At 32.8% G+C, this 23574-nt stretch overlaps 1 protein-coding gene and 1 long non-coding RNA gene across 3 annotated transcripts; one reads left to right on the top strand and one right to left on the bottom strand.

Moving 5' to 3' along the window:
• Window positions 1-12616: 12616 nt before the first annotated feature.
• Window positions 12617-15273, top strand: LOC133288325 (uncharacterized). The gene is made up of 6 exons (XM_061486054.1): window positions 12617-12891; window positions 13012-13238; window positions 13540-13650; window positions 13762-13917; window positions 14121-14362; window positions 14901-15273. Exons 1-6 carry the CDS (start codon window positions 12617-12619, stop codon window positions 15222-15224), a joined length of 1335 nt encoding a protein of 444 aa, XP_061342038.1. The 3' UTR covers window positions 15225-15273.
• Window positions 15274-16139: 866 nt separating this feature from the next.
• Window positions 16140-22076, bottom strand: LOC133288305 (uncharacterized). Of its 2 annotated transcripts, XR_009748351.1 has the most exons (4): window positions 21767-22076; window positions 21333-21484; window positions 16481-21129; window positions 16140-16388 (listed from the first exon to the last, which is right to left on the bottom strand). It is a non-coding gene; the product is annotated as an uncharacterized LOC133288305 (long non-coding RNA). The 2 variants fall into 2 exon arrangements; XR_009748350.1 differs by having other exon boundaries at window positions 16140-21129.
• Window positions 22077-23574: the final 1498 nt, after the last annotated feature.

Genomic DNA, 23574 nt, shown 5'->3' with positions numbered 1-23574 from the left:
TTCCTTTCCTCTTTAAAGCTCTTTCTCCGCGTATCCTCCTCCTTCTCATTATATTTGAAAATTTGATCAAAAAAATTCATAAAAATTGCACCCAAGTCTAGGCCAACATTTCTATTTTGTACGATTTGTGTTCACATCCCAATTATGATACACAGATGTGCATTTGACAAATTTCCTAAGCTGAGGTATGATCGTGTATACCTTTCAAACTCAAACCCCCAATTGGCAACCACATATAGTGTACATGTGTCTCTCAATCCTTATCTTATGACAATAGTTGGATACAATTTATCCTTATTGAGTTCCAGTTCAAAAAGGCATATATGCATCTAGTAGTGCTTGCCAGCTTCATAAGCCAATGCCTTATTAATTTAATCTTCGGATATTTGTTGCACTGCTCTCTAATTTGCTGCTCAGCACTTGCTGGAATTCATAATCTTGTTGCCACATGTCACAGGTCAATAACACTGTAGTTGATTTTTATTCAAATCTATTTTAATTCGATTCGAATATGGGTGAACTCATACCGGAACAGCGCTCCTAATATATCAAAATCTCTAATTAAAGAGGGGAAAAAACTCCTTATAACTTTTTGAGAATTATTTTCCATATATGTATTAGTCTTTTTCGTTAGCAAATGAGGTCATGTCATGGCATTTGCGAAGTATCATAATGCCTCCCATATGATCTCCATCTGCTTCAGAAGTACCCCTCTCTCGTCCGTAATGCAATGCCAGCCGAAATTGGTGGGATCAAATGGTGAAGATCATTTTCGATATGTCAGCAACAGCAAGAAGGTTAATAAATATGGTTGCTTGAGGCCATAGCTCATCATTATAGAAGATGACATCATTATTATTATTAACAATTATTTAAATAATTAATAAAAAAACAAGAGTTAAGAGAGAGAGAGAGAGAGTGCAGTCACATGCAATGAATGTTAAGAGAGAGGGAGTAAAAGTTAAAAAAATATCAACCCTTTCATATTTGGAATATGAACCTATTGTTTGTATGCTTGACCTTAATTACATTGTTGCCCGCCCACTTTGTAACGGTCACGAACTAACTGTTTATTCAGGTTACTCTTTCCCATGTGAATAAAACTGACAAAAAAAAATTTAAAATATTATTATTTTAATAAATAATTATGAATATATAAATATTTCAAAATTATTTACGGATTTATTATATTCATTCAAAGCATTCACACTCAAGTTAAGCGTGACTCGTCTGATGTTTACATGTGATACTAAAAAATCAACTTACGAATCGTAAAACTTTGAAAAACCATAACTTTTGACTCAGGTATCCAAATCAGATATTTTTTTAATTACACATAACTTTTCAAGATCTACGCAATGATACCTCATTTAACATATTTTATCTCTAATAAAAATAATTCAAATTTGCAATAATGGTATTATAAGAGTATTTAAATCCAGAAACCTCTAAGTTCTGGATTTGTGATTTAATATAAAAAACAAATAAATATTTGGTTTATTAATAAAATTAAAAAAATAAAAATAAAATTTTTAATATAAAATAAATAAAGATTTGGGTTGTGATTTAAATTAAAAAAATCTAAAAAATTATTATTAAGAAAAACAAAATAAAGATTTGATTTGTGATTTAACTCAAAAATCAATTTAAAAATCTGTATTAATAAAAAAATAATTAAATAAATATTCGAAATCCCTAACGAAGAAGGATTTTTTTTGGGGAAAAATGTTTCTGCAGTTAATGCAGATACTGAGATAAGTTATCAGCTTTTATTCCCAAAACGATGTCGTTTTGGTATTGAAATCTTAGAAAATTATAAATATAAAGACTATTATAACCCTGAAATTAATTAAAATTACAAAAATACCATGATTTTCGCCCTATAACAACGTCGTATTGGGTTTACTGCAGATAACTTATCTGCAGTAACTGCAGAAAAAACAAACTCTTTTTTTTTTTTGAAAACTATTCAGAGGCTATAAGCTTTCAACAAATCCATCCAGTGTATCGTATCAAAGACGTTTCCAAACTTCAGAGTTCAGGCTTCGATCTTAGGTTTAGTTTTCTTTTCTTATACCCATTAGTCCCTTTTTTATTTTTCTTTTGAATGTATTTATTTTTTCTTTCTCTTGGGCATACATAATTCAAATGGCTTTAAAGAAAAAAAGTCATAAAACAAAAGGATGTAACTTACGACATAGTTCGATAAAAGTCATAAAAAAGTTATATATTTTTAAATTATTTTTTATTATATTTATGTATTTTACGATTCAATATGATTCACGATACACTATACGAAAAATCAGCCAAACGATATATGATACATATTGCGATTCAATAACCTTGTACACCATTTTTTTTTCAAACACTCGGTAGAAAGTATATATTTTAATATGACATTAAGTATCCTTATTTATAGATGGACTAATCCACTTTGGTGCTATCTTTAATTTCAGACCGCGACTTAAAAGATAAAGTCTATATTCACAGTGATAAGAATACAGCCCATATGATAGGGATAAAGAGATTCTAGTAAGTAGAAGACTGTGTTTGGTGTTGATTACGAAAGAACTCGTAGGCTTCTGGGTTTAAACGCTTGTATAGTACCACTGTTACAAATTAAAACTGTGTTTGTAAGAGATAAAGTATGTCAAATGAGATATCATTACGTAGATCTCGAAAAGTTATGTGGAATAAATATCTCGGAAAGTTATGTACCAAAAAAAAAAAAAAGGACTAAAGCCCTAAACAAAACAAGCAAAAAACTAAGCTACTACCAACATTGTTGTCAAAAATTAGTATAAAAATATAAAAACTTACGTTTTACGTTTTTACTAGAGTGGTGCGTGTTAAAATGCAAGTAAAAACATTCCTTGGTAATAACTGGTAAAAATGCCGCGTAGAAACATAAAAATGGTAAAAACTTACGTTTTACCGTTTTTACTTAAAATGATTTTTTTTTTAAAAAAAATTACAAAAAAAGAAATTAAAAAAAAATCCAATTTTTCGTTTTTCTCAAATCATATGCACAATATCTTGATATCTTTTTGTTTGGATATATGTCTTTTATAATTATGTGTTATAAAGCTGCAATTTTATTATAAGTTATGCTATGAGAATCGTTTTGTGTTTTTGGATCACTGTGTTCATTGAAAGAAGTGAAATTATATCCTGATGAGCGATGATCCAAAATCTGCAGAGTGTATGAAGCAGTTAAAGCAGATTTGTTATCCATTACTTGTTAGTTATCACTGTTTATAATTTTGATACTTGGTTATCAAAAATAATTTTCCTTTTTAAATAGATCAGTAGCTCAACACACATGTTCATTATGTGATATTTTTTTACATGCATATATATAATTTTGTATCTTGACCTTAAGTAGTAGAAAGTAGAAACTTTATGTTTCATGTCGTTTCTACGTTTTATGTTTCTACCACCCCTTTCCGTTTATACGTAGAAATTCGAGTTTGACAATATTGACTACCAAAGCGCGATCTTTCCCAATAGAAGAGAGATTAGCTAAATACAACAAATAAATACCAGGAAGAGGATTCCCACATAAAACTTTATTGACTCCCTCTTCAGCGTCCACGATATAATTAATCATCCAGTCGGCACACATGTTGCCTTTTCTATAAGTATAACTAAATTTAATCCTCCAATCTTTTTGTAACCATGTCCGTTTCCAAGTGATCAGATAACTCTCACGGACTGCTACATCATCCTTGGTGAGCACAAAAATAGCACTCTTGGAATCACTTTCAGTCTCAATATGATGGAAACCTTCACTCGAGGCAAGAACCAATCCAAGAAGGATTCCTACAATTCTCTTATCTCTCACATTTCCTAATCATACTCACTCTTCCACTTATATTAATTAGTATTATAAGTAATAAGAGTATTTAATAATAGATTTATAAATACAACAATTTTTATTGTTTTGTAAATTAATACTAAATTAATAAAATCAAATAATGACTAACACAAAAATAAATCTAGCTTATTTTGGAATTTTCGTAAATAAAAATTGCTAAATTTAATGTTAGTAATGAATTTTTGATTTTTTTATTTGCCCAAAAAATTTAAATATTTGATAAAATTTTAGGACTTCACCAAAAATTTTCCGTAGCTTTTGAAGTAAACTTCTCCTTATTTCTCACAATTAGGATCGATTGATAATAAAACAATTGGAGGGTATATTAATTTATCGCAAAAATAAAAATTGAGATCGAATCATAGCATAAGAATTATAATATTTCATGAATAATTAAATCTATGGATAATATATGGTATCACTTACCAAAATCAAATGATATTAGATATTAAATTGTTCTGATGAAAAGGAAAAATAGAAAAAGTCAATTATAAAATTATTTGACTAAATAAATTTAATGTCAATTTATAAAGTAATAATAACATCATTATTTACAATCTAAATTATGATGTAAAATAAATCTGAAATGTCTTGAACTTATACTGAATGTAATTAATATCAATCTTGTATTTTTTTTGTAGTCACCAATCAAAAGGAGATATATATTTTTCTTCAATTTTTATTATAGCTATTGCGGCTATAGTTTTCTCAATTCATTGAAATATAAAATCAACCCGTATCAATCATGCAACGGTTTGGGCAAATTCATTATATAAAATAAATCAAATCTATTATTATATAATTATTATTATTTATATGAGATAAGAGAATAGAAGCAAGGGCAAAAAAAAAAATATATAAATATTTTAATAAATAACTATGAAAATATAGCTGTTTCGAAACTATTCACGGATCTATTGCACTCGTTTACACCCAAATTAGGTGTGACCATTCATGCCTAAGTTAGGCGTGACTCACAGGGCATTCACGCCTAATTTAGGCATGACTCGTCTGGTGTTGACACGTGGCACAAAAAAGTCAACTTACGAACTGCAAAACTTTGAAAAGCCATAACTTTTGACTCATGTATTCAAATTAGGTAAAAAAAATTGTGTTTCCACAAATTTTTTTGAGATCTACGTAATGACACCTTATTTGACATATTTTAACTCTCACAAACGCAATTCAAATTTGCAATAATGGTATTTATTATAGCGTTTAAACCCAGAAGCCTCTGAGTTCAGTATTTGTGATTTAATATAAAAAAATAAAGATTTGGTTTGTGATTTAAATTAAAAAAAATCAAATATTATAATTTTTAATATAAAAAATAAATAAAGATTTGTTTGTGATTTAATTTTAAAAAATCTAAAAAATTATTATTAATAAGGAAAACAAAATAAAGATTTGATTTGTGATTTAAACTCAAAAATCAATTTGACTCACGATTCGATTTCAGTTTTAGTTTTCTTTTTTATACCCACTAGTGTATTACCGGTGCGATGCACGGAGAAAAAAGATCAAAATTTTTGTCGTCCGTCGTAATTGGTTAATCACACTGCAAATCTTATACTTACAAAAAAAACTGTGTTGCTATTTTGTTCTATATTTCAGGTGAAAAAACTACGGAATTGACACAGAACTTTGCAAATATCAATCACAAATAAAGATCTGCTATTGAGATGGATCAATTATTTTTGCATACTAAAACATCATAATACACCATAATACGTTATACTGCACAATGTTAACATGAGGAAGGGATATAAAAAGGAAAATGCATACCACTCATAGTATAATAACACCAAGCAAATATGGAGTTAAAAGATCAACACTTACCAAATATGTCATTTGCTATATGATTTCCGTTCCTAGTGCCTGCGATATAGAAGGCAAAAACTCATTAAATAAGTTACACTAATATGTTAACAGACAAAAGTAATACTATCAGAAAAAAAAAGATGAGGATTAATTTTTATTTAGGACAAAAAAAAAATGTTGGCTAAACGGGATTTGACGGCACCTTAAGCAAATAAGCATGTATGAGTCATGTTTTTTGCTTACATTGCAAAAAATGCATCTAAACAGAATCAAATCAACTACATTAATCTTTGAAATACTTCCTTGTAGACGATGTTAAAGGTATGATTTGTAACACAACCATTATCATCAAGTATCAATATCTTCAATCCTTGTTTGCTCTTTACTCGTGAAAGTGCCACATATAATTGCCCATGAGTAAAGACGGGCCTAGGGAGATAAATGCCCACATGCGAAAGAGATTGTCCTTGGCTCTTGTTGATACTCATGGCAAATGAAACAACCAGTGAGAATTGTCTTCTTTGGAAATGTACTGGAAATGAATGACTTGAAGGGCTCATCGTCATTTTAGGGATTAACACAGTTTCTCCGATATTGCTTCCGGAAAGAACAGTTCCTTCAACAACACGGTTGCCCAATCTTGAAATAAGCAATCTTGTGACGTTGCATAAACCTCTTGACTAATCAATATTTCTCAATAGCATAACCGGCACATTAACCTTCAAAATTAATTTATGATCAGGAATTCGGAACAGGAGAAGGTATTTAAAATTTCAGGTGAGAACTCGTCATCTTCCATTTGAGAATTATTATCTTGTTTCAAGACATTATCTGAACTGAAATACGTCTTTTCTTCACCCGAAATCAAAGACATTAAGAGCTCGTTTATCATAACAACATCTGTCAATTTCGGGTACACAAAATCAACCAAATCTGACAGTGGATGTTCTGATTCCTAAATTAATAATCCATCTGGAATTGTTATTCTCCATCAATATTATCTCCAAGGTCACCATCTCCTATTTTAAGGAGCCAGTCGAAAAAATTCTTTATTTTCGCATAATTTTTAATCCCATTTCCAGTTGTAACATAAAAAAAATATGTTATTCAAAGTGATCAATATTATGCAAATCAAATATAGTTATCTACTCGATGAGTTATGTAAAAAATAAATACGCCACAATCACATTTAGGTTTTTATATTTTATCTCAGAGATAGACTTTTATTTATTACAATCAGATTTAAAAAATAATAATAAATAATTTTTTTTTGCAAGGATTTGTGTCGTTTGTATTTGAAATTTTACAAATTTGTATTTACAAAAATTAAAATCAGATAAAAGAAGAAGAATGAAATTTTAATTTAATTATAAAAATATGTTAGGAGGGCCGGCCCAGTTTGTCACCTCTAACTATTTTATTTCGATTTGTAGATTAAATTTTATATTTTTTAATTTCAACTATTTATATTAAACCTAACCATAATAATAAATTTCCCAATAAATATTTTAAATATACTTAACAATTTCCATGTAGAAAGTATTGAGTTATTAATACAACTATCTACCACTAAAAAATGTTGAACTATTTTTCCACCTATATCAATTTAAAATTCGAATTTCAAAACAGTAGTGGGATATAAATAAATTTTTTTGCCACCAATTAAGGCTGAACTCTTTTCCCACATGTATCGAGTTTGAATTTCGAAATTTAAAAAAATAATGAGGTTTTAAACATAAAAAAATGATATTAATGATAAAAAAATGATTAAATATTTTTAAAAATGTTTATGTTAAATATTTTGTAATAAATTACTTGTACGAAATTCTTTTCTCTTTTTGTAGTATATTTTCGAATTGTTTTATTTTTAAAAAAAAAGCATTCTGAAATATTCACTTTTTTTTTAAAGGATGTTGGTTTCAAGGCTAATTATGATAAATTTAATTAGAAGATGAAAAGCTTCATATGCATATATTATATTTTGAAATTGAAGAGCCACAAATTTCTCTTCTGTTTCATATTCTAAATATGAGCATGCAAAACAGAGCTTTTCAATGTCTAATTACATTGAATTAGGCTAGGCACTTATACAATAGGCACAAACAAAATGAAAAAAAATAGAAGGATAAATTAATAGTGATAATTAAAGAAAAATTCCCCACACAAAAAAAGAAAGAAAAAATTCCTAAAAGAAAAATTATTATTTTTTTGGTACACTGCCAGGAGGTATCCCCATTCAACCTTCTCCGGGCACCATGCCCTCGGGGTACGGCCCGTTTGGGCTAGCCTCTCATTATAACAGTGGGTGCACTAAGCTTCGCAACCGGAGAAAGGACGAGACTAATCCTCCAATCGAAGATTTTTGGGTTATCCTCTGCCCCCCAAAGATTTTTCAAGAAACTGCTTGAGACAGGGTTTGATCCCTGCACCAAGCAATCCCTTGGGAGCTCAGCTGTCAACTGAGCTACCCTTTATTTTAAAACTACATTGTTGGGTTGCATTGGTCTAACATCTAGCACACTTCGAATATCCTTTGAAGAAATGTAAGATGGTTTTATGAGGGTCAAAGCAGTATCATCCCTATCCAACTCATCATCATTGTAAGAATATCTATAAAGAATAGACATAAATTAAAGAACAATAACAACAATGCGAAACAAATTATGCATGGACAGGAAGAATAGAAGGGAAAACTCATCTTACTCTTAGGTAAATTTTTTTTAAAAAAGTTACTATAATAGGAAACATTTCAAATTCCTTTAGGTGTGAACACAAAGCTGAAATTCAAGGAGAGCGCGACACGTTTCCAACAAACGGTTTACCTTTATAATATATAAGATCATCCCAATATTTTTGGCAGTTTTTTACAATACCATTTTTCAAAATCTTCACACACTGAGTATGGACATTTCTGACATGATTTATACCACTAATTGTATCTAATTTCAATCGATTTTTTGGTTCCATACGTAACGCATGTTGTGACCTCGCTGCAATTCTTAATATCACTTATACATTTTCATTTAGTGTCTTTCAGAAAATCATTTTCAAAAGAATTACCTTTGAAAACGTCTACAATTATCTTTGAAATTTTCCACGCTATCAGAATTATAATAGGAAATCCTTGAAATTTTCAACACATTCAGGTTTACAATAGAAATTCCAAATGATATCCAATATGATGCATTACTTGGATCGTATTTTTGGGCTGCATGGGTTTTTCTCTCCTTCTTTTTTTGTTTTATACCTTTTCTTATTTGAAACTAAACAATAAAATTAATATTTCAAATTTTAACTTAAATTTTACAAAAGTAGAGCTTGAGAAAATGAAAATATAAAGAAATAGAAATAATAAACAAACAGAAATTTTAGGTTATTTGCACAATTTCAAAAGTTATTTTCCTTGAGATATTTTTTGAATTTCAATATTTCATTCACATTTAAAGAATATTAATATTTTGAAACTTTTCCCGAATTAGTTTTGAATATTGTTTAATTTTGCTAGAGAAAAAAAAGAAAATAAAAAGGATAAACAAAGGATACATCATAAAAGCCATACAAAAAATAAAAAAATTCATTATTTTTTTTTGGATATACCAAGGATATTAGTAATTATGTTCGGTGGAAAAAAAAAATAAAAAATAAAAAATAAATAAGAAAATGAAAGAATCTATTATAATATATCATTTTGGTTATTATGAAGCCACAATTGCATGGTGCATATACAAATAAAAGAAAAAAAATAGGAAGCTACAAAATCAAAAAACCAAAAGAGGGTAACTCATATCTTCATCTTCCACCTAATATACGCACAAACTGTTCTTCTTCTTCTCAACCCTAATTTCATTGATGATATTGGTTTCATGGTAGATTGATTGCTTTCACCGTTATAAAGCCTTGATCTTTTCCTTTTCCACCATTATGCATTTTTGCGTTTTTTTCACTGATACACCTGGAACATAAGCATAAAATGAGAAAGAACTATAAAAATCCTTTTTCCACATTTTGAGGAGACTGATTATATGCTAAGAAAGTTTGTACTTGATCTACATACCACTCCCACAAAGCACACTTAGGCTTGTGACCCATAGATTCTAACTTTCGAGCAAGGTTAGACCTTTAGACTGTTTCTTATAAATTCTTCCAAGATGCTAGTCGCTAGCACCTACAACCAATCTATAACGTGAACCATTAAAGGTAGCTCTTTTAGGACTAACAAAACAACGGGTCATTGAAAATGGATGAAAAAAAGAAGAAAGGAAAGAAAGCCATGCAAAGGGAAATTAAAAATGAGATAGATGCAGTAAATAATGAAAAAGAGGGACCTTGGTTCTCAAAGGGTGTTGTTGGAGTTGTTTCAAGTAATATTTCAGTCCGATCCCTTCTTTGCTAAAGACCCAAACTTGCTTCCTCTTTGGCTAGAAAGAGGTAACCGACTCCATGACTAATGTTCAAGAAAATGAGAAATAGAATGAGAGTGGATGTAGGGAAAGGAAAGGTTGGGGTTTGGGTGAAGAATCAGAGCTGAGAAAGGCGCTGGAAAAAATAAAGATGCCATTTAGAAATTTGGTATTTAAAAGAGTATTTGAGAGAGAGGAGGAACTGAAAAGTTTTTTTTAGGTAGTATAATTTCAAATATCATTAATTGATTTTTCATCTTCTAATGCAATTTTTAAAAACTTTTCATTTTCCAATACAACAATTAATGATGGTGGGTCATTAATCATCCATTTTGATTTTCGTTTTTTCATAAAAAGTTATTATTACGATTTTTTCTTTTATTTTTTGGTAAATGTTAATGCAAGTGTGAACACACAGCTGAACATGAATCAGAGTTTGACACGTCAGCATTTTGGAGGGTTTCAATTGTGAACACAAAGGGAGTTTGCTTTGGTTTAACTTTAGAATATATATAGATATAGATTAGTCCTTTTCTTTCTCTTAGGCATATATAATTTAAATCAATGTTATTAAAACCGGCCTGGTCATTGACCCGGTCGAGATACTGGGTCACTGCTTCAATCGCATGACCCGGTAATTATATGTAATTTTATAATTTATATTAAAAAATTATAAAGATACTCAAATATCTAAAAAAAATGATAAAAAGTTCAAATATTTTGATATAAAAATTAATAAATCACATATTATTATCTAATAAAAGATCAAACAAAAATATAATGATCGCAATACGAGGCTTTAGGTTCAGAAAGGCACATGTCTAACTATAAATTAATTCAAAATTTTTTGTATAGTACATAATTGAGATAATATTAGTGTTGTATGTACATAACTTATGTAAGTCAATAAACAAAAAATATTCAAATATGTCCATTATAATTTTTTTTTTGGGCCGGGCTGGGTCACTGGTTAATCGACCGGGTCACCAGTTTTTTATGAAAACCGGCCGGGTCGGACCGGGTCGCATGCATGGCCGGTCCGTTGTTTCAACCGGACCGGTTATATGACCGGTTTACCGGTTCCTGGGTCGGTCCGGTTTTAATAACTATGATTTAAATGGCTTTAAATGATCATATAGTATTATTGTTGTAAATTTGAATTGTCTTTGTGAGAGATAAAATATGTCAAATGAAATATCATTGCGTAGATCTTGAAAAGTCATATGGAATAAAAAAAATTACCTAGTTTTGATATCCGAGTCAAAAGTTATGACTTTTTGAAATTTTATGGTTAAATTGTTAATTTTTTATGCCACATACCAATACTAAACGAGTCACATTTAAATTAGATGTGAATGCTTTGTGAGGTAAATAAGTGCAGTGTATTCGTAATTAGATTCAAAAGAGTAACTTATTGATAATTATTTATTAAAAAGTAATATTTTAATTTATTTTTTTTGCCTAGAAGTGAGAGATGGATTAAAATTTGAATATCAAGCAAGATACTACTTAAGGGTAGTATGATTACCATGTACTATCACCCGACGGGTTGGTCCGTTCAACCTCATGGCGAAATACGTTTAAAGTATGGGTAAATCATTTTCTATCCTCCTCACTTGATAAATTATTATTTTTACTATTTTGGTAAAAAAAAATCCCTTATTTCAAATACTTTATTTTTAAAGGTAACCTGCAGTTTAAACTTAGAGTTTACTTAAGAGTTTGAGAAATAGATACGGAAGAGGGACAAAATTCATTTGGTGGTCCCTAAAATGTTTGCAGTTTATTTCTTTTGTATTATAAATATAACTATAGTTGGTAAATAATAAATATAATGCCAAACGTAGGTAGAGTTGGTAGATAAAGATTGGAGCACTTTCTTCAAAAGAATTATGCTTGATTACTAGTTTGCAGTGTCAATCGTTTTTCTTGATAAGTGGTTTGTGGATATTATTATTTGTCTTCGTCAAGACTTGGAATATGGTGTAACTTTGCAATTAAAAAAAAATGTTCATATATCATAATAGGAGTGGATTCTTTCATGTAAAAAATAATTAAATAACATAATCACGATCACTTTTTCACATAAGAAAATCCACCCACTCACCCGCTCTTTTATATATGTTTATTGCGCAAAGATTTGGTCTCTTATATGAGTAAATAAAAACTAGTGAAATATAGTTGCTTGAAGCAATAGCTTATCACTATAGAAGATGACATCATTATTATGTACAATTATTTGAATAATTAATAAAAAAAAACACAAGAGTTAAGAGAGAGAAGGAGAACAAACACACTCTTCTCCAATAAACCCTTTTAAATTGTTAACAATTGGAATGCGTACCACGGGACAATAAATTATGTGACACAGATTTATGATTATGAGGATTTGAATTATTACAGGATAATCAACGTTATAGTCAACTCCAGAATCTGAGATCCAACCTTGATCGTGTTCTCTTCTTCTTCTTCTTCTTCTTCTTTTTCTTCTTGTTGCTGTTCCAGTGACTACACAAAAATGGCTTCAGGTATTTTTCAGGTTGGAGGTTCTCATTCCCAACCGTTGCAACAGCATTCATTTTCCCGCCAAAAGCTTCTGCCTCTGACTTCGACGCTGAAATTGAAAACCCGACCCTTTCAGTTTCATTTATCCAACCGATCTTCTTCTTCTTCTGGTTCGTTGGTTGCATCGGCAATCTTACCCAACTTGAACTTGAATGTCCCTCTCATTTCTCCTCACGACGCATGGGGCAACTGGACCGCTCTCTTCGCCGCCGCTGCTTTTGGAATCTGGTACCTGTTCCCTTTTCCTCTGCTTTTCACTTTTTTTTCTCTTCACTTTTTACTTATTTGTTAACAAAATTAATTGCGTTGAGTTTTGTTTTATGGGATTGGATGTATTATTATTGCAAGGTCAGAAAGAACCAAGATTGGAAGCACGTTGAGTGGTACTCTTGTGAGCGTTTTGGTGGGACTTGCAGCAAGTAATTTGGGGATTGTTTCCGTTGAAGCTGGCGCCTACGATGTTGTTATGCGCTTTCTGCTCCCTCTCGCTGTTCCCTTGCTTCTCTTCAGGGCTGACTTGCGCCGCGTCATCAAATCTACTGGCACACTTCTCTTGGCTTTCTTGTTGGGTTCATGTAACACTTCTCTTGCCTTTCAACTCTTTTAATTTGTAATGTTAACTTAATAATAGTCCAATGATGATTGAATTTGGATCATGAGGGAAGAAATGTATTGTTTATGAAGGGATCATTAAATTTAAACAAATATAGTTCTGATCTCTAAGTTGCTAGATCCTGTTACATCTCATGCCAATTCATCTTCGGATGCAAGTTACAAATGCTACTTTCGAAAGTAATCTGTCAGAGTTTTATTGTTCATTTTCTCTGTTTTTTCAGATTATAGTGACCTTTTTTTTTTCCTGCATTTTCATGACAGTTGCAACTATAGTTGGAACAGTAGTAGCATATCTACTTGTTCCAATGCGATCACTTGGTCAGGATAGTTGGAAGATAGCAGCTGCTCTCATGGGAAGACATATTGGTGGAGGTAACTCTCTTTTACTTCTTACAGCTCTTTATTAATATTGCTGGAAATATTTGTTTCTTCAAGTCAGACACGGTTTTACTTTGATAAAATTTCTCCCCACTTATTGTGCAGCTGTCAACTACGTTGCCATATCTGATGCCCTTGGTGTTTCCCCGTCAATTTTTACTGCCGGCTTAGCTGCGGATAATGTTATTTGTACAGTGTATTTTTCAACATTGTTTGTTTTGGGGTCTATAGTGCCTCCAGAGGCCTCAACATCAGTAAACGGTAGCTAAAGTTCTATTTTGATTATAATATGAATAGTTAGCACATATATTATTACGTGACTTGAAATATAAACTTACTGTTGTGAAGCATTTATTGTTTTGCAATGCTTCTATGCTACAAGATATGGCAGCAAGAATTGAATGATGTGCATCTGTGTTTCACAGATTACACCTGACTGTGAATTTTATTTTATCTTTTGTCAGATGATGGAATGACTACCACATCTGAGTCTGGTAGCAAACTTCCAATGCTACCTATGGCTACTTCTCTTGCTGTGGCCTTTGCCATCTGCAAGGTTGCCACCTTTCTTACAGGGTATTTTGGAATCCAAGGGGGCACCCTGCCTATGGTAACAGCAATTGCCGTAATTTTGGCAACTGTATTTCCCAAACCATTTGCTTCTCTTGCACCCTCTGGTGAGGCTATGGCCCTTATTCTCATGCAGGTTGGTTGGTATTCATCATAGGCAGGCTTTTTCCCTTACTATTAAGACTGTAAGAGGAAATAAGTTTTTGTGTATTCACCAAAGATAAGAAAGATACAAAAAAGAAAAAGCACGAAATTTAAGTAATTTGAGATGTTCTTTTTTCTTTTAAGAAAATTAGAGAAGGGTGTGATGTGAATGTGTGATTATAGTGGGGAAGTGAATAGAAAAAATAAAGGATATTAACAATGAGAATAAAGGAGGCGCTAGGGGAGAAAATGGTGGAGGCAGTTATTAAAAAATATTAAAGTATTTTATTTAACATTTTGAATTACAATAAAAACCTTGTAAATCTAAGTAAGGATATTTATGGATTATTTGAGACAAATTATTTAGATTAAAAACAACGTCTAGTTCTGGACACAGTATTGTTTCCCTCTTCATTTTGTTTTTTGAAATCTTAACTACCATTGCCCCATGGTCAAGTAACAAACCAGATATGTATCCGATAAATACATAAAATGACAAGTTTATGGTTTTTGCCTCTTGTGAGGAATAGGTATTCTTTGCGGTGATAGGTGCAAGTGGGAGCATATGGAGTGTCATCAACACAGCACCTAGTATTTTTCTATTTGCTTTTGTTCAGATAGCAGTCCATCTTGCTATAATCCTTGGACTGGGAAGACTTTTTCGCTTTGACTTGAAGCTGTTGCTTATTGCATCAAATGCTAATATTGGAGGCCCAACAACGGCATGTGGAATGGCAACTGCAAAAGGATGGAGCTCTCTAATTGTGCCTGGCATTCTTGCTGGTATATTTGGAATTTCTATGGCCACTTTTCTCGGCATTGGATTTGGTCTGACAGTCTTAAAACACATGTAAAATTCCCAAGTTCTTTATATGCAAACATTCCATGTAATCGAAGATCTTCTCCCTTTTCTTGTTTTAGACAAGTTTGTTGTAGTGTTTTACTACAACATGCTAGAATAATCTGAGACTGAATTGAATATTGAAACCAGTTTTTTTAAGTATGGACATTACCCACATAACTTCATCAACTAATAGAAGGAGCTCCATGCCTTGTATTTTTGGGAATCTTGGAGATGAGAGTCAGGCTTCCATTTTTTAAAACAGTGTTGAGTAGGCTAAACTAACCTTCGCGGGGATTTAGAACAAGCAACGAAGCCTGAATGAGGTCTGACTATGTGTTAGCCGCAAATCTAAATGCAGTGCTCAAGAGGCTAAACCAATTTTGTTGGGGATTTTGCACCACATAAACAAAACTCACAAATACGACCATTGAAACAATTTTTAATAATAGTAATGATCAACAAATTAAAGTAAATTAATAACGATATAAGTTTGTTTCAAAAAAAAAAAAAAAAACGATACAAGTTAGTCCATATAAAATAAAATTCTAATAATCTCCCACTTGGATTACCTATATCAGAGTTATAAAAGAAATCTCCGTGGCAACATGAATGTTAATGCTTAATAGGGAGACAAGTAATCTTAGCTATAGCAAACTTTAATTCCAAAATCAGATTATGAGTGCCCAACAACGTAGAAATTGAATCCGATAGAGATATACTAATATCAAACTTGTCAAAGCACTTACAAACTCCTGATTCAAGTAATTATGGAAATATGAGATAAAAATATACAAAAAATAGTAAGATTATCTGCAATTCTCCAAGACGCTTTCAGAAAAATTGAACCCAAACATAGTCAAATAAGCCTGTATCGAGAGCAGTTCCAAGGCAAGCATCAGGAAAAACACATTGTGGAGCAGCAGTTAAGTATACTTTCTTGCTGTAGCAAAGGTTCCTTGCAAGCTCATCCCAGTACTGAACCTGTCCACCCTCGATGACGAAATCAATTCCATCCAAGACAGCATCCCCAAGTGGTCGGGAAGAGGATTGTCCACCCAAGAAGTTGTTTCACCCAAAAAGGGCAGGCTGGTTACAATGCCTTTTTTATCTTTGGTAAGATTCAAGAAGAAACTCTAGTCATCTATATTCGAATGTAAAATACAGGTCCCTCCTTCTAGCATTAAAAAAAAATAAAAAATAAATATACTCCCCGTTAAACCCGACTAGCAAGTGTGGAGTGGAGGAAATCCTTGTACGCAATCTTACCTAGGGGTGTTAACGGGCCGAGCCGAGCCGAACTTTGGTCTTAAAAGGCTAAGCCTGTGTTTAAATGTGTCAGCCTGACCAAGCCTGTTACCTATTATAAATATAACTATCGGCCTGCGGCCTGACTTATTTACAACAAATAAAAGCCTTGTTTAGCCTGTTTAAAAAAATAAGACAACAAAAATTTATCCAAACAGAATATACAATCAACAACCCTAGTAATTCCATAAATATTCATAAATTCAATTTATATCTAAACAACATAATATAGAACAAAATCATTCAAAAAGTGTGTTTAACCAATAAAATAGGGTGAAATGGATTAAGGAGAAAGAGATGGCTATTACAAGTAGTATAAAAAATATAAAATATAAATAAAAAATAATATACTAGGCCAGCCTGAGAGGCTTTAAGGCCGAGCTTTTGAATTGGAACCTGAGGCCATTTTATTAAACGAGCTTTTATAAAAGTCTAATCCTGTGCCAACAACCAATTTTAGACATGTAAGCTCAAGCTTTCACAATTCGAGCCAAAGGCCCCTGGTTTGTTTAGCACCCCTAAATTCTTACCCTTGCATAGTTGCAAAGAGGCTGTTTTCTGAATTCGAACCCATGACCTTTCAGTCATGAAAGAACAGTTTTACCACTGCTTCGGTTTGCCTCCTTCCTTCTAAATATAATGTTTTGAAGTTCCACCAAAGTTGTGAGCGTCTTCACCACTTTTGTTTGTGGAAGATGAAGCTCTTTCATCAACTAGCTTAACATGTTGTCATTTAAACCAACGACAGCTAACTTTTTGTAAACTTCAATAGCTGCAGCCCAACAAATCTAAGGTTTTCACGTTCAAAGCATTATATTTAGATTAATGCTAGAAGGAGCGAGCTATGTTTTACATTCGAATATAGATGACTAGAGTTTATTTCCTAAACTTACTAAAGATAAAGGGCATTGTAACTAGCCCGCCCTTTTTCCTTCTAGCATTATTGTTATTCCGCGCTATCTTTGCAAAGGCCTATTAGTTTATAGTAGATTTTGGAATGCAGTATCATGTAAGAGAAAATAATTAGCTGAAAAGGGAAGTGGGGAAGAATAAAGTCACTAACACTCACTCACGTAGAAGCAAATCTTTGGTACTATTGATAAGGTCCAAAAGTCTTTCACTGGGAAAATGATTTGTTTAACTCAATCTGTCTTGCAAGCTCATCCCAGTACTGAACCTGTCCACCCTCGATGACGAAATCAATTCCACCCAAGACAGCATTCCCAAGTGGTCGGGAAGAGGATTGTCCACCCAAGAAGTTGTTTCACCCAAAAAGGGCAGGCTGGTTACAATGCCTTTTTTTATCTTTGGTAAGTTTCAAGAAGAAACTCTAGTCATCTATATTGGAATGTAAAATACAGCTCCCTCCTTCTAGCATTAAAAAAAAATAAAAAATAAATATACTCCCCGTGAAACCCGACTAACAAGTGTGGAGTGGAGGAAATCCTTGTACGCAATCTTACCCTTGCATAGTTGCAAAGAGGCTGTTTCCTGAATTCGAACTTATGACCTTTCAGTCATGAAGGAACAATTTTACCACTGCTTCGCTTCGCCCCTTCCTTCTAAATATAATGTTTTGAAGTTCCACCAAAGTTGTGAGTGTCTTCACCACTTTTGTTTGTGGAAGATGAAGCTCTTCCATCAAGTAGCTTAACATGTTGTCATTTAAACCAACGACAGCTAACTTTTTGCAAACTTCAATAGCTGCAGCCCAACAAATCTAAGGTTTTCACGTTCAAAGCATTATATTTAGATTAATGCTAGAAGGAGCGAACTATGTTTTACATTCGAATATAGATGACTAGAGTTTATTTCCGAAACTTAGCAAAGATAAAGGACATTGTAACTAGCCCGCCCTTTTTCCTTCTAGCATTATTGTTATTCCGCTCCATCTTTGCAAAGGCCTATTAGTTTATAGTAGATTTTGGAATGCAGTATCATGTAAGAGAAAATAATTAGCAGAAAAGGGAAGTGGGGAAGAATAAAGTCACTAACACTCACTCACGTAGAAGCAAATCTTTGGTACTATTGATAAGGTCTAAAGTCTTTCATTGGGAAAATGATTTGTTTAACTCAATCTGTCTTGCATTGCATGTAATTTTGTTCAGATTAAGAATTTTTTATTTTTTTCACCATGCCGGCGAAGTTTTTCATACATAATAAAGAACAACTGCAAACTCGCTAGCCCATTAGTATAATAAGGAAATCATCTCATGAAATGAACAGCTTCTTTAGACAGTTTCCCATTGGTTGAAATTTATAAGCATCGATCTTTTGAAATTCAGATAAGACATGGCCACGCTAGCCCCCGGCTCCACCTCTGCCTCCAACCTAACTTCTTTTGAAAATTCACTGTTGTGCTGTACCGCTACAGCATTTTCAAGGGTTATTTGATAACTATGATTTCTTTCCATGACTACTTCCTTGAAACCTTCATTTGTTATAGAAAGCTAAGCACTTTTTCTATTGGAACTTTAAATTTAGGAGTGATTGGGTTAAGGACCTTCCTCAGTCAATTGAAGTAGCATATCCAACCCCTTTTGTGGGAGAAAATAGTTAAAATGTCAAATAGCTTGTGGATATTCTTCCAAAGTTTTCATCTGATACATATTTGATGAGAAGTTATGAATGGATCAGATTGATCAATTCTTAGATTTTGTTACGGTGCTTCTACCCAGAGTGAAGTCTCCCCATTTGGTCACTGCTTAGAATAATTTTGGCATTACGGGGCAATGTTTTGCTTCATCAAGCACATGATGGAAAAAAATAAAGGAAAATAACTTGATCATTTTTCGTTGTTGACTTAAAATGGGATGAGATAATTGTTGAGATATATAGTCCCACAAGGGGCGTGCTAAGATATATAATCTCACATTGATTGTATGTGCAACTAATGTGGAGTTTACAAGACCTTGGACACTCCCACCCTTTGAACTAGCTTTTGGAGTGGTGTATCTCAAGGTTCTTTACATGGTATCAGAGCCTCGCCCCCCCCACTTTCTCTTGTGGAATTTCTTAGCACAGGTAGGTTGGGCCTGTTGCATCATCCACTCTTCAAGCCCAATGGGCTCTTGTGTGAGGGGGCGTGTTGAGATATATAGTCCCACATTGGGGCGTGTTGAGATATATAGTCTCACATTGGTTGTATGTGCAACTAATGTGAAGTTTATAAGGCCTTGGACACCCCACCCTTTGAGCTAGCTTTTGGGGTGATGTATCCCAAGGTTCTTTAAAATAATCTTAATGTAAAGCTAGAGAAGGTAAATAGAAAACGTGTCGCGGGATTAAAAAAAAACCAAAAAAGTAAAAATAATAATAATTATATATGAATAACATGAGAGAGAGAGAGAGATGGTTTTTGTAACGCCTGGCAACTTGCAAGGATCAACGACTGTCCCCACACACTAACACGAGACTTTTTAACGTGTTTTGTCCTACCTCGCACACTTCCCGGGAAAACTTCCCAGAAGGTCACCCATCCCAGAATTGCCCCAGGTCAAGCACGCTTAACTATGGAGTTCTTCCGATCCGGGCTACCGAAAAGTAGATGCATCTTGTTAGTATAGGTAGTACCAATTAATTCTTATAAGCTATTCCCAACTGTACCGTCCCACATGCCCACCAGCTTCCGCTTGGTTTGTCCTCGAACCACACCATACTGGAAGAAAGGCTCTCCTCTGATACCACTGTAACGCCTGGCAACTTGCAAGGATCAACGACTGTCCCCACACACTAACACGAGACTTTTCAGCGTGTTTTGTCCTCACTCGCACACTTCCCGGGAAAACTTCCCAGGAGGTCACCCATCCCAGAATTGCCCCAGGTCAAGCACGTTTAACTATGGAGTTCTTCCGTTCCGGGTTACCGAAAAGTAGATGCATCTTGTTAGTATAGGTAGTACCAATTAATTCTTATAAGTTATTCCCAACTGTACCGTCCCATACCAACACAGTCTCTGGGATCCCTCTCTTTCGGGTGTTGATTCGATTCATTCAGTACCCCTTTCGCTGGAAGCCTGCAAGGAGCCGCTCCTTTGTCCATGCCCTTTCGCACCGGCGATCACTCCCCGCCCTCGTCAGCGCCCAGGATGTTACATGCCCACCAGCTTCCGCCTGGTTCGTCCTCGAACTACACCGTACTGGAAGAGAGGCCCTGCTCTGATACCACTGTAACGCCTGGCAACTTGCAAGGATCAACGACTGTCCCCACACACTAACACGAGACTTTTCAGCGTGTTTTGTCCTCCCTCGCACACTTCCCGGGAAAACTTCTCAGGAAGTCACCCATCCAAGAATTGCCCCAGGTCAAGCACGCTTAACTATAGAGTTCTTCCGTTCCGGGCTACCGAAAAGTAGATACATCTTGTTAGTATAGGTAGTACCAATTAATTCTTATAAGTTATTCTCAACTGTACCGTCTCATACCAGTACAGTCTCTGGAATCTCTCTCTTTCGGGTGTTGATTCGATTCATTCATGTACCCCTGTCGCTGGAAGCCTACCAAGAGCCGCTCCTTTGTCCATGTCCTTTCGCACCGGCGATCACTCCCCGCCCTCGTCAGCGCGCAGGATGTTTCAGTTTTAAATTACATACCCCAATTGCAGTTGCAGCCTGCAATAGGACCTTCGGATTAACTTTTACCGTTTACTCTTACAGCAAGGTATAGAGAATATAATAAATCAGAATTTACTAAGGGCCACACCTTCAAACCTTCAAAGCTAAAGATAGAAACTACGGGATAGCAAATCAATAATTTCATTGTATACACTGAATATTATCTCCAAGAAACTTGAATAAACAAATGAAATTAATACCGTAAAGAGTGATGCAAGCCAATCTTTTTTCAAGTCTTTGGACCGGTCACCTTTAAATTCACCAAATCTTCTGACAATTTATCTTCGTTGAACTCAGAACCATTAGTTTCTGATGAAATACATCCATGACCAGAACACAAAAATCTCCATTTCTAGAATGGAGAAATTATTCAGGTCAGAATAATAATAATAATAATAATAATAATAATAATAATAATAAAGAAAACTAAGTAAACCCTGCAAACCAACTACCCATTTCACAAATCAATCCAACCATTAAACGAAATCTCTTAATAATAATTAAAAAAAAAACTCACAATCCAATTAAGTAATTAGATAAAATTTTAATCTAATTAAATTCAACAAAAACAATACTTTAGTTTACAAATTTTGTCAAAAAGCAAACTTGAACAAATGGGCAGGCAAGAGCTTACGTTTGTACGAAAGGTGAATGGTTGGAATGGAATGCGTGAAGAGATTGGATTGAAAAGGGAAACCCTAGAGTTGTGGCGAAGAGAGAGAAAGGGAAGGGAAGGGAAGAAATGTTGTTGGACATGACATAGCTGCAACACCAACACCAACATCAACACGGGATTATATTAGGTGGAATCCGGTGATTGATGAATAGGGTTCCATTCATTACGCAAAACAGACACACACAACAATCGCAGTTCGCAGTGACCACAGCATGCTATGTTATCTTCCACCAAAGAAACCAAAACAAGGCACTGAAGGCAGACCCACAGTCCACGCAAGTGGGGTGACAGGTGCTGCTAATCTTATCATATTACTGCAAATTGCTCTCCTCATGTCGCTCTCATTTCGATTTCCGCGCCATTTCTTTTTTTTCTTTTTTAACAAAGTGAGTCTTACCATCTTTCTCTCTCAGCTGCAAAATCTAAACTTGGAAGTTAAAACCCATCACATTAATGCCTAAACCGTCAATTAACCTCACCTTAGTAATAATTTCCTAATAATTTATTGCTTCACCATATAATTATACTATTGATTCTCCTCTTTTCATATATGTTTAAATTATAGGAAAATGATATTATTATTATCCCTATTTTTAATATCTATTTTAGCTATCTATTTTCAATATTATTATATCAAAATTTTAATTAATTTTTATTTTTATTTTCTTCTATTGAGATTCTCATGTTACATAGGAGATACACTATACATGGGGAAAAAAAATAGGTCTAATATTCTATCATTAACTTATATTGTTTTTTATTTATTAAAATTATACTCTTGAGATCCTAAGGTTGTAGGAAATAAATTGTACCTTTTAAACAAGCATAAAAGTGTGTGGGATTCATATGAGACAATATAAAAACAAGAGAGAGAAAAAAACATGAGCCTCACACTTTTATGTATGTATATGAGATAAAATTATCTAATTTAATATGAGAATTATTAATCCCTAAAATAAAATATATTACAGTTAGATCATTTTAATGTAAATAAATGTTTTGATGGTGATGAGAAATTATGAATGGTCTTTAGTTACTTTTAAACACCACTTAACAATTTTAAGATCTTCCAAGTCGATTAAGCTCTACAATTGATTTGGTAGTTAATGTTAAAAAGTTTATGTTTGATGACATAACTTAATCTCATTTTTAATGAAATTATATTATTTTAACGTATATTTGTTAGTTTTTAATTAGGAAAAAAGAGAAAATATAAAAACTAACAAAATAAATATTAAAATAACGTAATTTCATTAAAAATGACATAAAAGTATTTTATTTAAAATGATAAATACCTTAAACATATAATTTTAACATAACACACATTTTTATATGTATTTAATATTAAATGAAATGCTTATAATAAAAGATGCTCTAAAATTGAGATAAATACACTATAAAAAATAATAAATAAAACAATGAATGCAATGATAAGAAAGTACGGTAGGAAGAATGGGCAAGCGACGAAGACTTTTGAAATTGAGCATCGATCTATTTGAGCTTGAAATTTGGTTACAATGTCCCGACTAAGTTTCGGCTCTCCTCCGGAATTCCGTATACAGTCAAATGGGGCCAAAAGTTTTGAGTTGGACAATTAGGTATTATTTTATTTAATACTTTTTAACTATATTATTTTTATGACTTTAATATTTCTGGCATAAAGTGTGTGAATTTTTTTTTTTCTTCTCTTTACATAGGCTTTATATATTTTTATGCGTGTCTAAAAAATTATTTTATTTTTTATATGAGAAACATTATACTCTATT

Source organism: Gastrolobium bilobum, unplaced genomic scaffold, assembly GCF_033153095.1.
Source record: "Gastrolobium bilobum isolate Gb01-03AN ecotype WA unplaced genomic scaffold, APGP_CSIRO_Gbil_v1 utg2831, whole genome shotgun sequence".
NCBI classification, from domain to species: domain Eukaryota; kingdom Viridiplantae; phylum Streptophyta; class Magnoliopsida; order Fabales; family Fabaceae; genus Gastrolobium; species Gastrolobium bilobum.
Note: the sequence above shows the minus strand (reverse complement) of the source record. Positions and strands in the feature narration are given on the sequence as shown.

What these genes read in the sequence shown, in the direction of transcription:
- LOC133288325 (XM_061486054.1), top strand. Translation starts at nt 12,617, where the DNA reads ATGGCTTCAGGTATTTTTCAGGTTGGAGGTTCTCATTCCCAACCGTTG. An exon ending in GGCTTTCTTGTTGGGTTCAT is followed by an intron (nt 13,239 to 13,539) that starts GTAACACTTCTC and finishes TTTTCATGACAG; the next exon opens with TTGCAACTATAGTTGGAACA. An exon ending in TGGCCCTTATTCTCATGCAG is followed by an intron (nt 14,363 to 14,900) that starts GTTGGTTGGTAT and finishes TGTGAGGAATAG; the next exon opens with GTATTCTTTGCGGTGATAGG.